General features: G+C 34.8%; 1 protein-coding gene across 1 annotated transcript in view; it reads right to left on the reverse strand.

Annotated features, from left to right (window-relative positions):
• Window positions 1–1,382: 1,382 nt before the first annotated feature.
• Window positions 1,383–15,536, reverse strand: part of ANO3 (anoctamin 3) — a 79,206-nt gene continuing 65,052 nt past the window's right edge. The window contains exons 15-26 of the mRNA XM_066320469.1: window positions 15,231–15,371; window positions 14,706–14,870; window positions 13,330–13,366; window positions 11,120–11,231; window positions 9,130–9,187; window positions 7,563–7,660; window positions 5,954–6,099; window positions 5,696–5,848; window positions 4,927–5,074; window positions 3,627–3,707; window positions 2,692–2,797; window positions 1,383–1,929 (exon numbers count right to left, since the gene is read on the reverse strand). Coding sequence (XP_066176566.1) covers window positions 1,747–1,929; window positions 2,692–2,797; window positions 3,627–3,707; window positions 4,927–5,074; window positions 5,696–5,848; window positions 5,954–6,099; window positions 7,563–7,660; window positions 9,130–9,187; window positions 11,120–11,231; window positions 13,330–13,366; window positions 14,706–14,870; window positions 15,231–15,371 — 1,428 coding nt within the window. The 3' untranslated portion in view covers window positions 1,383–1,746. The remainder of the gene's footprint in view (window positions 1,930–2,691; window positions 2,798–3,626; window positions 3,708–4,926; window positions 5,075–5,695; window positions 5,849–5,953; window positions 6,100–7,562; window positions 7,661–9,129; window positions 9,188–11,119; window positions 11,232–13,329; window positions 13,367–14,705; window positions 14,871–15,230; window positions 15,372–15,536) is intronic.

Raw genomic sequence — 15,536 nt, forward strand, 5'->3', positions numbered from 1 at the left:
CTCTCGATGCAACAGATCCTATTTACTGACACGAATGGGCTCTTGACTCTTGAAATTAATTTCAGCGAAATAAAATAAAATTATTGTGCTAATAAATGCAAGTGAATACTGGAATCACACTTTTAAATTCAACAAGATGATGTAAATAGCTAAAAATTCAGGTCTTTTCATATCTGTAGTGATTCTGCTGCAGCTTTATCCCTAAAAATAATGTCAAAAATTTATAGACTGTATAGTTATTGTGCTTTGCTGACTCTTTGTTTTTTAGATTTTTCTCATCCAATATAGAGAAGCATTATTTAAAACTGTACAAGAGAAAACAGAACAGTAACTCTGTTTATCCATTTCCTCCCTGCAAGGTATCCCTTCAAACTTGCTTAAACATCAAGTACTTCCCCTGTATTATGAAGTGTTAGTAACAGACAATTTCATCACCAAAATGTGACTATTAATCACAAGCAACACTGCAGTATGCTGTTTCCACATAAAAACTCAAATTTGATTCTTCAATTAACATCTACTTTTTTAGTGATTTTATCGAAAAATTCCCCCCAAAGTGTAAGAAGGCATAATAATAATAATAATAATAATAATAATAATAATAATAATAGCAAATCTAAGAGTAATCACCGTGTGTGTATGCATTTATACATAATCTGTATACGTATTTGCCTGTATCCAGCTCCAATGTTATGACATATTGAGGCCAATAAAAAAAGTATACATTACTGCAACATTTGCTATTACAATAAGAAGAACATTATTACAAATTTCTCTTCTTCTCCTTCCCTGAACAAGCAAGCCACAATGTTATACTGCATGTCTCATATATATCTGCAGAAGCTTGCATACTATAGAGATATATTTTGAAGAGAAAGTAATTTGCACTGCATGGGAGCATTTCAAGTTAGCATTCTGTGAAGTCATGGAATCATTGCCCAGACAGATCAAGAGGAACAGTAACACAGCATGAAAATGAAAGTTCTTTCATCCTGGAAGCATGTGGAGATGGCCTTTCCACACACAAAAGTGGAAAGACAACTCAACAACCGTATAATTTTCAAAAAGAAAATTACGTTCTCTTAGTGCTGCTGTTTTCTTTCTGAATTTGAACTTTTTGGTTTTCAACTAGATGGATAAATTAATGACACTGATGTGCAAATCTTAAACTGCATAGTATATATTTAGCAGCCACAGACCCCTTTTTTTAGGGTAGGACCACATCCACAATCTCAACAAGAGACTAGGACAAACCTGACAAAACAGTAAGCCTGAAAGTTCAAGTCATGGCCACAAAGGCAACAACTGCTCTTTTCTTTACAGGCATTACAGATGGAGCTGAGCAATCAGAAGCTGTAGTAGTGCCTATCATGTAAATTAGATTTAGTCATGCCCTGACTCTATAGATTCACAGGTAATTCTCTGTTTTCATCACGCTGATAGTATCTTCATAAACAGCATGAAAATCCATGCATTTTTTTAAAAGTGTCCAGACTTGTAATCTGTCTGCACATTTCTGAATGCCAATAGTCATTGGAGCTCATCACAGACCAAGTTACAGGTAAGGCTTTTCAAGGTCATCACTGGAAACATCTATTTTTCCGTGCCCACCAAAGTATGCAACTGTACTGCCTAGCAAGAACATATATACACCACCACCAAATCTCACGCTGATGCCAGACTGACTTCATTTTGTGACTTCACTCTCCAATTTCTAACAGTGTTTTTGTTGTACCGTGGTAGTGACTAAGGCCATTCATGGTGATACTGTTTCCCATTCTTTTTCCTTTCTCTTTGCAAATGTTCCAGTTCAGCCTCATACATCATTTCCTGGACTAAGTATTTCTCTCTTCTCATTCTGTCACACAAGTCTTTGGGTATGTCTGGAATTAGGTAGGCAATGAAAGACTTTATTCCAAAAACAAGGTGCTGAAAAGAAAAACAAAAATAATTGCTTAACATATCAATAAGTATTCCTTTGTAGAACTACACTTTAGAGCCTAAAAGTCTGTGGTAAAATTGGAACTGAGATTCCATTAGCGACTGAAAGGCAACTCCTTTTTTTTTAATAAAAAACTCATATGGGAGTAAATGAGTGATCTAAAAGAAATGGGCAAATGCTGAAGTTTTTTCTAAGAAGTAAAACAAAGGGTATAGTTAGTGACTTAAATGAAGATGTGACTACAGGATATGCTAGTTTGTTAAAAAAATGCAATGCTACTTACAAGCCATCTTTGTTCAGGGATTACATTGGAAATGGGTAAGCATTTCCAATGGGTAGTATGCAATATGTTCTTCAAACTTAGTATATATGTTTCTACTTTTGTATTAGGCTGGAATCATGTCTCATTTTCCTGACACAGATTCTATCTAGTAATAACTATGCCTAATACACACAAAACTTGCATTTCTTATTTTTCAATAAGATAGGAAAGACTGGGCAGGGAACCAACATGATGTACAAGATGACTGTTAAGGAAATATGATTTTAGAGGAGCTCTAAAGTAAGCATGCTCTGTCAATTCTACTTGAAGCAGCTGAATAGGCAACAATTTGGGGAAGATTTTTCCTCTCTCTTGACTGTAATGAACAAACAATTGATTAAAATGACAATTTATTTATAGGAGTATTGTAAAGAAACAACTCAGACTTCTAAGAGGTAGAAAGGAATCGTTCACTTCCACAACTAACCTCAAATACTATTATGAAGGCCAGCCGTGCTGCCAGGACATGCCAAAACTGCAGAGTGAATTCATATGGAGTTGAACTCCACGGTGGGGCTCTGTAGTCTCTATACCTGCAAAGCAAAAAGAAACCCACTAAGTTATCTTGTGCTCAAAACCATGGTCAAGTCCCTCTAGCTCATCCCAGACCTGGCTAAAAGGAGAGAAATTGAAGTAAAAGCAGACTCCAAGAGTAATTAAACAGAAAAGGACAGCAACTGTCCAGAATACAGGCTATTAAATAAAGCTGTTTATGAGACAGTACTTTTTGCTTCCAAAAATCCAGAGCAAACAGATACTTATATCATTACAAAGCTGGAGTGTTAAATGTGTTGATTCTAAATCGGTTGTTGTCTTTGCTTATAAGCATTTGAGATTCTCCAGACAAAGTTTGCATAAATGAAATGCGATTCTAATTTAAACTAACACTCACTGAAAAACTAAGTCTGAAAACAGGAGTGCACTCATGTCATATTTTATTTTTATGTTGTATTTCTTTTATTAATTTTGCATAACTGTTTGCAATTTCAGCCTGGGTTAGAGAAGTAACAAAAAATTTAATTGTGTATTTTAATTAATTGATTTCAGAATGCTTAACAAAATTGAAATGAGGATTTTTACCCTTCTTGGCAGCGGGTAAAAGTTTTAAATTAAATAACCAATAGAGACAGGAAAGATAATGGCTTGTGAGAATCCTGCAAAAACTTCACACACAGATTTCCAATATATCAGTAGTGTATCCTACCACACACTTTGCATCTGAGGCTTCTGTGTTGGACAAACATGAAAACTCCAGTACTCTGACAGGCAAAAAAGAAATGCCAGCAATTAAAGCACTTTTAATTTACTGCCTGCATTAATGTTCATGCCTGTTTTACAATAAGTGAGAGAATCGAAACATACCGACAATATCCTGTGTATCCCATCCCAAGTTCACTCAAATCAAATACTGACAAACTGCTGTTGACATATCCTTTTAAGCATCTGAAAAAAACCAAAACAAGCCACATGGGCAGCACTTTCTTCATCATAAAGTAATTATACAATAATCATCCTGTATGTAAACATATTCTGCCATCAGATATTGTCAGCACAATACTTTATTTGCTGTGCAGGACAAAAGGAATTCTAAAATTTCATGCAGAGAAACAAAGTTTATTTGGGACAAAAAGACCCAAATCTCTTTCAGGTATAGCACTGCTTAAAAGTCTATTTTCAGCACTTCTTATGGTTTTGCTTCTTATCTACTGGGAGATATAAACCAAAAATTATTGCTATGGTGTTTTTAACTGTTCCCTAAAAGTACTGGACTTTGAAAGATGAATAGAAAGGAAGAGAGCAGAACAATTTAACACCCTTGCAGAATGGGCCACCAATAATTCAGCATATAAAAAAAACCCCAGGTTTTATGAGTTTTCACCAACAGCAAAATGAACAATGCATATATACCTAACAATTATATTAAAGGCAAAAACTTATTATTATTATATACAGAAATCATATGAGTATATTGATTTATGACTGTAGGAGTGAATTTTTGCTGTTTCTTGAAAACCACAGACATTTTAAGACATCCTATCTTCTTTGAAATCTGTCTTGTAACTTAACTAAAGCACATCTAAAAGTCAAAGAAGATTCAAGAAGAGATGCATGAAGAATCCTTTTATAACCTGCATCTTCAGGTTTGCTGTAACACTTCAAATCACTACTGGCAAAAGAAGAAATAGATTGACATAATTCTCTCTTAAATGGGTAGTGTGCATAAAGCACTAACCTTTTTCTGATACTGTCTTTTTTCAACCGATCCCACCTCATTATTTTTGCCCTTAAACTCTCTTTTTCTGTGACAGCTCAGGAAGAGTGAATCTCTGGTTTTGGGAGCATATATGTGTGTTTAGGAGATGACAGTATAGACCTACTGCAGACAAGAAGAAAAGCCTGTCTAGAAAAGATCTGAAAACTGATGCAATGAACAAACTTTTTTGTTTGCATTTAGAAGGGAAAACATGATTTTTTTTTTTCACTTAGATAACTAGCTACTTCGCAAAATCTTTGGAATGGCTGACTTATTTGCACTTCAGATCTGTGAAGGTTTGCACAGATGTAAAAGAAATGTATCTGATATATGTTATATATAGAAATACAGCGGCAAATTGTGCTTCTACTGAAAAATACATGTATATTCAAAGAATATTGTAATTACTTTTCTTGTCTGTACCCTTGATCTGTACAGGGACCATATTTGTATGCATAGACAAAACGTGGAATGTAATCAGAAGTAATGGCAATAACAAAGGCATTGGTGATGACTGCCAGAACTCCAATTCCTTCCAGAATTCCATACCAAATACCTAGAAACAAGAGAAATGTCAACAAAGTAGTCAGTTTTGTATAGTCCTATTAAGTCATATAAAGTCATACTAGTGATAATAAAGCCATTATTAGTCATACAGTTTTTCTTTCTTATTGAGAATGAATTATGAGACAGAAAAACTAGTCAAGATTAGGCCATGTCCCCACATTCCAGCCACCACCCATGCCACCCAAATAAAATCTTACAATAGGGCACACCCTGGTAAGCAACAAAACCATAACTATATTTTTTTTGTTATAAAGGCCAAATAGGAGATTCTGGAAAGAGATTTCTTATTTAATTCAATTTTAAATGAAAATTTAATTCAGTCCTTTTATTTAATGTCTAAATTCAATTGATTTTAGACCTAGAGTTCCACAAATCAGAAGCCTGTTTTCAATACCCAAACTATTATGATTGCTTATTGTAAATGCAAAACAAACTTGAGGAATCCTCTTAGCAAAGCAACCAACTATCCTTTTGCTGTCTAAAAGGAAAATTGTCACTGAAATCCGTTGGTTACATTACCACCTTGACACATTAAATACTTCAGGGGTTAAGCTGTTTCCAAGAGGAAAATACAAAGAGATGATAGCTGACAGTGACAGCCATCTCTCACCTATATCTGTTGCTCTTGCAGGCATAGGTCTTCGCCACTGAGTGACAAACTTGTATGCATCTAACCTGATTTCTATGATATTGTTGAGCAGTGCCAGGAGAGGGGCCAGTGGGAAGGCAGCCACAAAGATGGTGGTAAAGCCAAACTGCAAAACTAGACAGGCATTTCTATGTTAGAAACTGGAAATTCAAAAGATCTTTTAACATGCAACACAGTTCTGCTTTCTGAAGAAAACCAACACCTCCCAAATTTGCTCACCCATCTCTAAGTATTCATCCATTAAACCATGGAGATTCATAGGCTGCAGATTCCAATCTTTTTCCCACTGAGGTAGAGAAATTTTAGTCTCCATTGACTGCCCTCTTCTCTTCATTTTGCGTCGTGACCACCAATTCTGTAACAAACTTTATTAGATAAAGAAAGCATTAATGACTGTGTCTGCTCAGAGATTTAAAATATGTTCTGGAACTGTTTTGAAATAAGTGGGCATATTTTGAACAGCACCTGGATGATTACTTAGGTACTTTATGGAATGTTTTACAATATCATCTTAGATACAATAAACTTATAAAAGATCTCAAAATTCTGCATTATATTTTTAATTATGTCTTTAATGCAGTATGTTCAGCATTGTACAAACAAGCTTTTCAGAATATGGAACATGCTTGCATATACTTTATTTTTTGGTAGGATTTTCCTGAATGACTAAATAAAAAAAAGAATCAGAAAAAAAATCATGCATAGCAAAAGCACTAAAAAGTAAATAACACTTTATCTTCAATCCTGTAAAAGACAAACCAAGTCAGTGGAATTCAGTAAGAGTGCCATACTAAAATACACTGGATAGTAGAAGACATATATTTTTGAACAAACATAAAGATCTAGATGCTCTACAGAATGTTTATATTCTTAAAGCAGGAAAAAGCATTTTAAAAGGTGTTGCTGAATGCTGAAGGTGGAAATATTTATGACTTCTTAATATTCTTCATAAAGCTGTGCAGAGATCTTTTCACAAAGTAGTTATAAATATTAAGGAGATAGTAGGCTCATGAGTTAAACTGTTATTTAAATAAAAAATATTATCCAGTACTGAGACATGCATCAACTGAAGACTACTGTTTGTTTCTAGATATTATGGAAAAGACATTAAATATTGGAAATATCTTTCTTGTAAGTATTTTTATAAAAAAAGGCTACTCTTTTTCTCAATCTAATTCAGTGTTTGGCTCTTGAGCTCTCTTCTTACTGAAAGGCAAACTGTTGCCTATGTTGCAGACATTGGTTTTGTCAAAGCAAAACATTTATTTCTGTAACAGAATATAAGCATGTTCTAAAATAAATTTTAGACAAAGTTAACATCATGCTTGGCTGAGAAGACAGGAAGTCTGGCAGTTCAAGTAAGTTTATCAAAATTTTGGAGAATTTTCAAAAATCCTCATTCCACAACATACAGTACATGGCCCCTCATTTGCAGAACAATTGCAATTTGCATGTTGTGAGCAAAATCCTTTCTAACATATTTTCAAGGCTGAGACTTCAATTAGATCAGTATTTGACAATCAACACTTTACTGGAAATACATTCTTACAGTTTCAAGTGTAAGACTTTTAGCTCTGTACTCATTTCAGAGACTGAGCACCTCTGTATTATGGAAAATGAAATTACAATAAACAATTTAGATGTTTAACACACCCTGAGAAGCTTTATCTTACAGCAGAAGTTAATGCTTTCCTTGGGAATAAAGTGACAATATGTGAGGTGCAACGAGTGAAAACATTCTCCAGACACATAACCATTTCTCCCTATCACTGAATCATGCTGACATGCATTTACTATTTTTAAAATGAACTTTAACATCTGAACTTACGGATAGCCTAGTTCCATGAAGTTGTTCCACATTTGTTTTAAAACCATAATAACTCCCATTTGTAAGCACAGATCTATCAAGCAGCCACTAGGATGACACTGAAATGAAGTGGAAGAGATCAATAGCTAAAATCAGAGACTTCCTTTATTTGTTCAGAGTGTAAATAAAAAATATTAAGTACGTGTGTTGAGAAAAACTAAGCTCCACCTGCAGAAATATTAAAAGAAATGTTAATAAAATAAACAGACTTCAGCTGAACAACCTTTAGACATATTGATAGATATTAGATCATATTCCTAATTAAAGGTATGTGTGCTAGACATAGGATAAGTTGTATAGACTATTTCCCTCAGACCAATAAGTACTTAATCATTTCAAAAAAATGGAGCAATATTTCATTTGCAATAATCTAACTCTAAGGAGAGATTTACTAGCAGAATTTCTGGTACTGGTATGTTAACTATATGCGTGTGTGTGTGTGTATATGTGTACTGCCATATGTTAAGTAATTACAGAACCATTTTTTCAATTCATGGACTAAAAAGTTATGACATTTTACTCTGCGGCTACCAAGTTTCAATAGAAGAGGTCTGTTTTTCAGAAAAAAGAGGAAACTCCAGCATACTCGTGAGCAATTCTAACATTCCAGTTAAATTTTGAAAATATTCTTCTTGTTCTTTTACAATTCTATAGAATTATAGTCTAGTCTGGGTTGAAAAGGACCCCTTAAGATGATTTAGCCCAAACTCCTGCAATAAGTATGGCCATTTTCAACTAGATGAGTCCCATCCAACCTGGCTTTGATTGTTTCCAGGGATACGATCCATCAATCCATCACCTCTCTAGTTAACCTGTCCCAGTGTTTCACCATAATAGTAATAGTAATAGTAATAGTAATAGTAAAAGTAATGGTACTGGTAATAGTAATAATATCTCTTCCTTACACCTAGTCTAAATCTAGCCTCTCTAAGTTTAAAATCATTAACCCTTGCCCTGTCTCAACAGACCCTACTAAAAGTTTGTCCCCTTCTTTCTTATAAGCACTTTTAAGTACTAGAAGGCAGTAATGATCTCTCCTTGGAGCCTTCTCTTATCCAAGCTGAATATCTCCAACTCAGCCTGTCTTCATAAGTGAGATGTTCTAGCCATCTGACTAATTTTGTGGCCCTCCTCTGGACCCATTCCAACAGATCCATGTTTCTCCTGTGCTGATAGAAATTTATAAAGTTGATTAAAAAGCTGATGGCTTTATATATAATGGCCTCTATCCAAAAATTTCAAGTACCAGGAGATTCCAATCTCATAGGAGTCATAGTGCTTGTGAGGTAAGGGACTATTACTGATGATTTTTCCCTAAGAGGCAGGAAGAACTTGTATGTCTTGGGCAGAGTCACTCAGCACACTGGAGAACACAGAAGGAAAACCCCATCTCCTGAATCCTATCCTTTGCTATAAATAAGAGTTTAGTATTTGCTGCACTTGGAATAATAAAATCTTTAAACTAGGCTTCAGCCATTTCCTTTTTACTCATGGAAATATCACAGGAATTAAAAACAGGATTGTTTACCTCTTCCAGCCTCCATCTGTTAAAAAGCTTGTTGTACTTTCCTGGGCGGCCTGCAAATCTGGAAAATAAAATTTGTGTTCCTCAGTGGACATTCCAGGAACGCCCTGTATCAGTAGCTGTTTCATAACATCCACTGAATTTAGGAAATATCAACAGAATAAATCACATAGGCTGAAATCTGGTGTCTGTAGGATATGGAAGTGTTGGGGGGGATGAATCAGGGAAACCTTATAAAGATGATTGCTTAGCCAAAGATTCTGAAAATATGAAACCTATAATTGGGATAGAAATGAAAGCTTACTTTGAGTTATAGGATACTAAGTTTTAGTTACTATATAACTGAAAACAATAGTCTAGCTAGCTGAAGGAGAATCCCTTCTGATTCAGCAGAACCCTTTCTGCTGGCTAAGGGATCCAAAGGTCAATGTAGAAAAACAGAAGGTTAAAAACTAGTTTTTAGAGTTTAAAATATAACACAGTATGGTAATATAGTAGTTCTTATAGTCTGTATGTAGATTCTATAGGATTTTGTGTCTTGTGTTGGTTGGTCACTGAAAATTAGAATTCATCACAAAAGGAGATAGAATGTATTGTAACAAGGACCTCGCGCTCTTGCCTCTTACCTCTTACCTCTTACATCTTACCTCTTACTTCTTAACTCTCTTACCTCTCCCTCCTCTCCTTCCCGCTGCTCTTAGCTCGCTCTTACCCTTCCTCTTCCCCCTACTCTTGCTCTCTCTTGCTCCCTTCCCCCCTGCCACTTTGCTCTCTCACTCCCTTCTCACTTAGCCCACACCCTCCTGTTCTTTCTCCCTCTCTCTTTGGGACTGCCCTTCAGCCGAGGCTGGTGGCTGAAGGCAAGGCCTTTTTACCCACGACCCTTGCAATAAAACCACATATTCTAGAAAATACAGGTTGGCAGAATTCCTTGTCCCAGCCGTCCGCGGACTCGCCTACAGGAAGTCTCAGAATGCAAACAAAGACCGTCATTTTGCAAGTAATTCTAAACTTTTATTATGTCCTGAATAAAAATCCTAGCTTCAGAAATTTTAGGCGGTAGATATCCAAACTCTAGCCTACTTCCAAGAAGATAGGCAAGCTATTACAATTAACAGGAATTAACTGCTGCACAGGGAAATGCTTGCCCATGTGAAGTGTACACTTGATTTGTAAAACAAATCCCAGTTCCTGATGACCTCAATGAAAGTCATAAAAGAGAGAAAGAAACCCATGCCTGGTCCTAGTAGATACAGGAGACAGCAAGACACAAAGAAATCCTGATACTGTATGGTGAATACACCACCGAGTGCAACAAACAGATTATCACCAACAGTCTTTACTAGGCTTTTTTGTTTACTTGCTTGTTTTTGTTAGGTTTTTTAAAACAATCTTGAACTGAAACTATACTGTAAAACTTTACAGAAGATACCCTGAAATATTCTATAGGTTCTGTGGAAATGGCAAGCGTGACCATAAAAAAATTGAACTGAAGATGAAGCAAGGGTAGATCTGTGCTGTACCTCATGCTCTACACTAAAGATGCACACAAAAATTGAAGCCAGAATTTCTGCTTCCTACTCTTGTATAAGATTTGCCAGATAATATTTACTCTTTACAGAAATGCATTCTTGGAAATGTAACTCAATGGGAATAAATAAGAAAAGATTAATAAAAACAATTAACACAGGGCTAAATACAGACCCACATCTAGGAAGTGGTTGCATTTTTAAAAGTTCTGAGTTCTTATTTAGTAGAAAAGTCATGTACACCCCTATAAAAAGTAGAATTTTTGCACTCTAATTTCATAAGTAAACATTGCAAGGGTCCAATCCTTTCATACATTCAGAAATATTTAGTGTTCTAATTATGCCCCAAAACCTAAACCTTACAGTTCAAACTGTCACTGCATTTTCTTCAAATCTATAAAATTAGTTAAGATTTTGAGTTCTGTGCAAGTTTTCTTTAAGTGCAATTGGCAAAGATAACTTACCTGCCAAGAAAAAAGGCAATGTAGAAGATGGAGCTGTTCAAGTTGACAAACTGGAAGAGGAACATTTTCAAAGCAAAACTGTTTTCCCACTCAGATTCTGTTCTAGGGTGCTCTTCAGAAAAAAAAAAATATTATATACACAAAAATTAAATTGAGTTATGCATAAGTTTGCTCACAAATCAATCAACACTAACAAAACAATTGATGGTTTTAAGTCATGGTGCCCCATCACGTTGCAAGTGATGTCTTTTCATTGTCCCAGCTCAGACTGTGTTGTTTCTGTGTGGAAACAGAAGATAGAAGCCCCTTTGTTCAGAATATATTATAATACTATGGGAAGAAACCTGTTTCACTTCCATGAAAAAATCTGGAAACCACTGTGAATTTTTAATCTGAAGACTAAAGGTATGAATCAAAGAAAAAAAACTCAACACAAAAAATTGACCACAAAACCCAACCAAACAGCAACAAAACCCCAAAACGAGCAAACAAAACCCAAACCAACCAATCAACCAAACCAAGTCACCCCCTGCAAAAACCTGAAAGCACTTGGAATCAGTGGAGCAATAGATGGGGTTTGCCAAGGGAGGCAGAGGTGAAAGAGTCAAGTAAAAGCCAGTTCGTTTCTCATACAAGCTTCTCACCTTCTAAATACTTCTGTAAAACCACTACTTCATCCTCAAGACTTCCCTTTCATAATGCTTGTGGAGTGCCACACAGTTTATAATTCAGTGAGGAAAGAACAGAGGTTCTTTCTTGGTTTCTTTTGGAAAGAAATGTAGAATAGCAGGGCTAGAAGCGCTCGCTCTGTGTGGGTCCGCACGGCCTCGGACATCTTTCCTTAAAGTTTGTAGAACATTATTTACATCTGAATTACAACTTGGTGATAATGTTTACAAATTTCTTTTTACAAAATCCATCTTTGATGGACATATCAAACTTGGAATATAGTGCACTGGTAAAAGTTACAAAAGCACGTGAGTCGTCAAGCACATGAGTTGTAAGCCTAAACTGCCTGGATTTGTCTATTCACATTTGTATTACTAAACTACTCTGGTCTAATGATGGCTACACTATAGAAAGAACTATACAGGATACTAGCTTTACACATAGACAGTTGTTCCCCGAAGGGTGCACTTTCCTGATATAAAACACCTTAGCAAGAAGAATAAATTACCTATTGGAAACAACTAAAGCTCACATCTTCGGAAGAAGAATGAGCTATCTAGCTCAAACACCCAATGCTCTGTTATGTTTAATTCAAGAAATCTTTTTTGAAAAAAATTCTTTCATGTATTTTGGGAAAAATCCCTGCTTATACATTTAAACAACTATTCTCTTTCCCATTCTATGACCTGTAACAATGCAAAATATCTTAAAAGGAATAGAATTAAGTTTTATATGAAAAAATACTTTAAAATACTTCAATAATTTTTGTAAGTTGACTATAAAATCTGAATTTTTCTAGCCTGTTCTACTGTCTGTTACTTGAAGCACTATAAGGTTTTGAGCATCTTGTTTAATACTTTAGCCAAAAGAGGGAGCTGTGGAACTTGAGCAGCCAGCTGACATTTAACCAAGACAAGATCTCTTGCATATTTTGACATGGGCTAAAAGTGAGCGTGTAAAACAAAACACTAAACAGTAATACATTGACACAGCCAGAGTTCTTAAATTCTATCTTTGCTTCCTTGTTTTTTATAAGCTAGAAAGCTTTTTGTCTGTGATTGAATCATGACCAGAGGCTTCAGTAAAAACTTTAATGTTACAGAACTGGAGCTACTTTAAAATTCATGACTTAACATTTTTATCTGGGACAACTTAATTTTATTTTAACCTCTTTTTTTCCGTCTGAAAGATCAAATTAAAAATAAATAAAAAATAAACTAAGAATTTGGGGGAAAGAGAAAAAAGCCTTTAGTATGCTAAGAAAATATGTTTTGACTTTTGCTCCAAAATAAGATTACTGTTTTTCAGTGCATACTATGAAGCATTAAAAGTAGAAGAATAAATTCCTTAGTTTTATTTTATTTCCTCAGTGAAACAACAATTAATTTTTTTCTGTGATATTTCTCACTTGCTTAGGGAAATGCCAGAAATGTACTTCAGACAGATGAAGCTTTCAAAACATTTCTTTAAAGGTAAATAAAGAAGTATCTGTGAAGGTATATGCCACAGCGAGCAAGAACCATTAATAAAGACCTACATACCTAAGTCTGTCAGGAGATAGGCAACCTTTTCATATACCTAAAACAGAAATTAAATGTTGTAAGTATAGGACATCATGGCTACTGTGATGACAAATCCGGAATGAAAACAAACATCAAAAGCATATTTGACAATGAATGCAATTTGATAATCGATGCTCTAAAGCATCAAGGTATCTGGACAGACAAGGGAGAGCAATGCTGTAGTTATGTAACGTGCATAGTTTCATATAAAAACTTCACTGAACTCCTCCAGTCTCATTCTCTTTATCCATGTAAATGCATATAAGCATGTATAAATGTATATTAAATATACAATAATGATAAAACAAACAAATAGATCAAGAGAAATATTCAGATATCAATGGTTTTTCTTAATGAACAGTTAAATGTTTAACCTTTAATTTCAAGAAAAGACTTATTTCATCTAAAAGTAGGGAAAAAGTGTTGACACAGGACAGTTTTCCTTTGCATGAATATGGATAGTGGTTGAGGATATCAGCCTCCTACTGAAAATTTATCTCTCTATATATTGACTATCTCCAGTCTTCATTTTAAATAACACTTAGCCCCAGGCAGTTGCCAAGTCTGAAATATATTTCCTTGAATATACTATAAATAGCAAGTTATTTTTGACAGGTTTGCTTCTTCACTTCAATATATGTTTTCTGGTGTGGAATGATCATATATAATAACAGGAATAACTACAGGACTCTGATTGGAAGAATTATTTCTTATTGCAGCGAGTGCAATCCCTTAAGAGAATTAAAAGCCAACGTTTGCTGGGTTATTATTCCTTTTTATCTGTTTGTGCCTGCATGGGAACACAAAGAGGAATAATAATAACGCAGCTGGAAGAATACAGTTTCTGTCTGTAAAACACTGCAACAGCAAATGATTAAACTTGTGCTGTTACATGACATGAAAAAGCTTAATACCATAATCAATTATCACAGTGACTCTAGGACTTTGCAACACTGATGTCACAGCTGCATTTTAATAAGAAAGGGAAGAATCTGAAGTCATTAATCAAAAACAACCCAGAAACCAAATTCTCAGTCAAGAAAAGAATGTAGTTCCACTTAGAGATCTATTGCAAAAGGTAATATTAAAAAAATACAAATACAAAACCAGCAATCTGTACCCCTGTAACTTGGTGACATAAGCAAAGATGTGCAGTGACAAATTAAGGAGGAATTAGAGACAGACATTACCAAACATTGTATCAGAGGAGAAAAATCCACTGCAATACTACCTTAGACACTGGTACATGAATAAGCATGAACATGTATATATCTAACACATGATTAACTTGGTAAGTTTATAAAAATTACTCTTTTAAATTTTAAAAAGCTCCTTTAAAAGAACAGAAGACTTACAACATTGAGTGACATGATGATCATAAAATTGATACAGACTCCAGTGCCAGATGTTGCAAACTGCCAGTACTTCTTGATGAAATACCACTTGAAAGAGGCAAACTGCTCCATGGCTACCAGTCGATACACCACAACTGCAAACACTGCAGTAAGGACCAATGAAATCTACAGGCATGTATTTATGAGCAGAGTCATTAGAACAAAAGAAATCACATCTCAAATAATATCCACTGAAATAATAAAACAAGCATTTTAAAGATTGATATTTGTTTTGGAGAGAGAGCAGAATTTGAGAGAACAAAATAACTAGATGAATTAAAACATTTCTTTACTGTTCTTTTACAATATAGCTATATTCCATCTTGTGAAACAAAGAGATCCCTGCACAAGCAGTAAGACAAACAATCATTTTTGCCTATATTATGTAAATCCACTAATCTTAATGAATGGACTCATGCTGAGTGACTATTTACATCAGAATAAAATGAATTACAATACAATAATTCTAATATTATTAAACATCACCATAAAGAATATTCCTGAGACAGACACCATCAGTCGACTGAGCTTATCAGGGAAAGGCTGAAAAGGTTCAGGTTTTCCTGTGATGGGGTTTACTCTTTCCACTTGGGAATATTTAGCTTCAAACTGAGGACGCAGCTCTTCCTGGAATGACAGGGTGAATTCCATTTGTTGTATTACTTATTTCTCTCAAGAATCAGACATACATGAGCTATGAAGTAGAACATTATACTGATACAAATGATTTTTAATAACACTTCAACTCAAATACCTAAATAATTTTGTCTTTTGAAAATTCTTGGAAGTAGT

This window comes from Sylvia atricapilla, chromosome 6 (genome assembly GCF_009819655.1).
Source record: "Sylvia atricapilla isolate bSylAtr1 chromosome 6, bSylAtr1.pri, whole genome shotgun sequence".
Classification (NCBI taxonomy): domain Eukaryota; kingdom Metazoa; phylum Chordata; class Aves; order Passeriformes; family Sylviidae; genus Sylvia; species Sylvia atricapilla.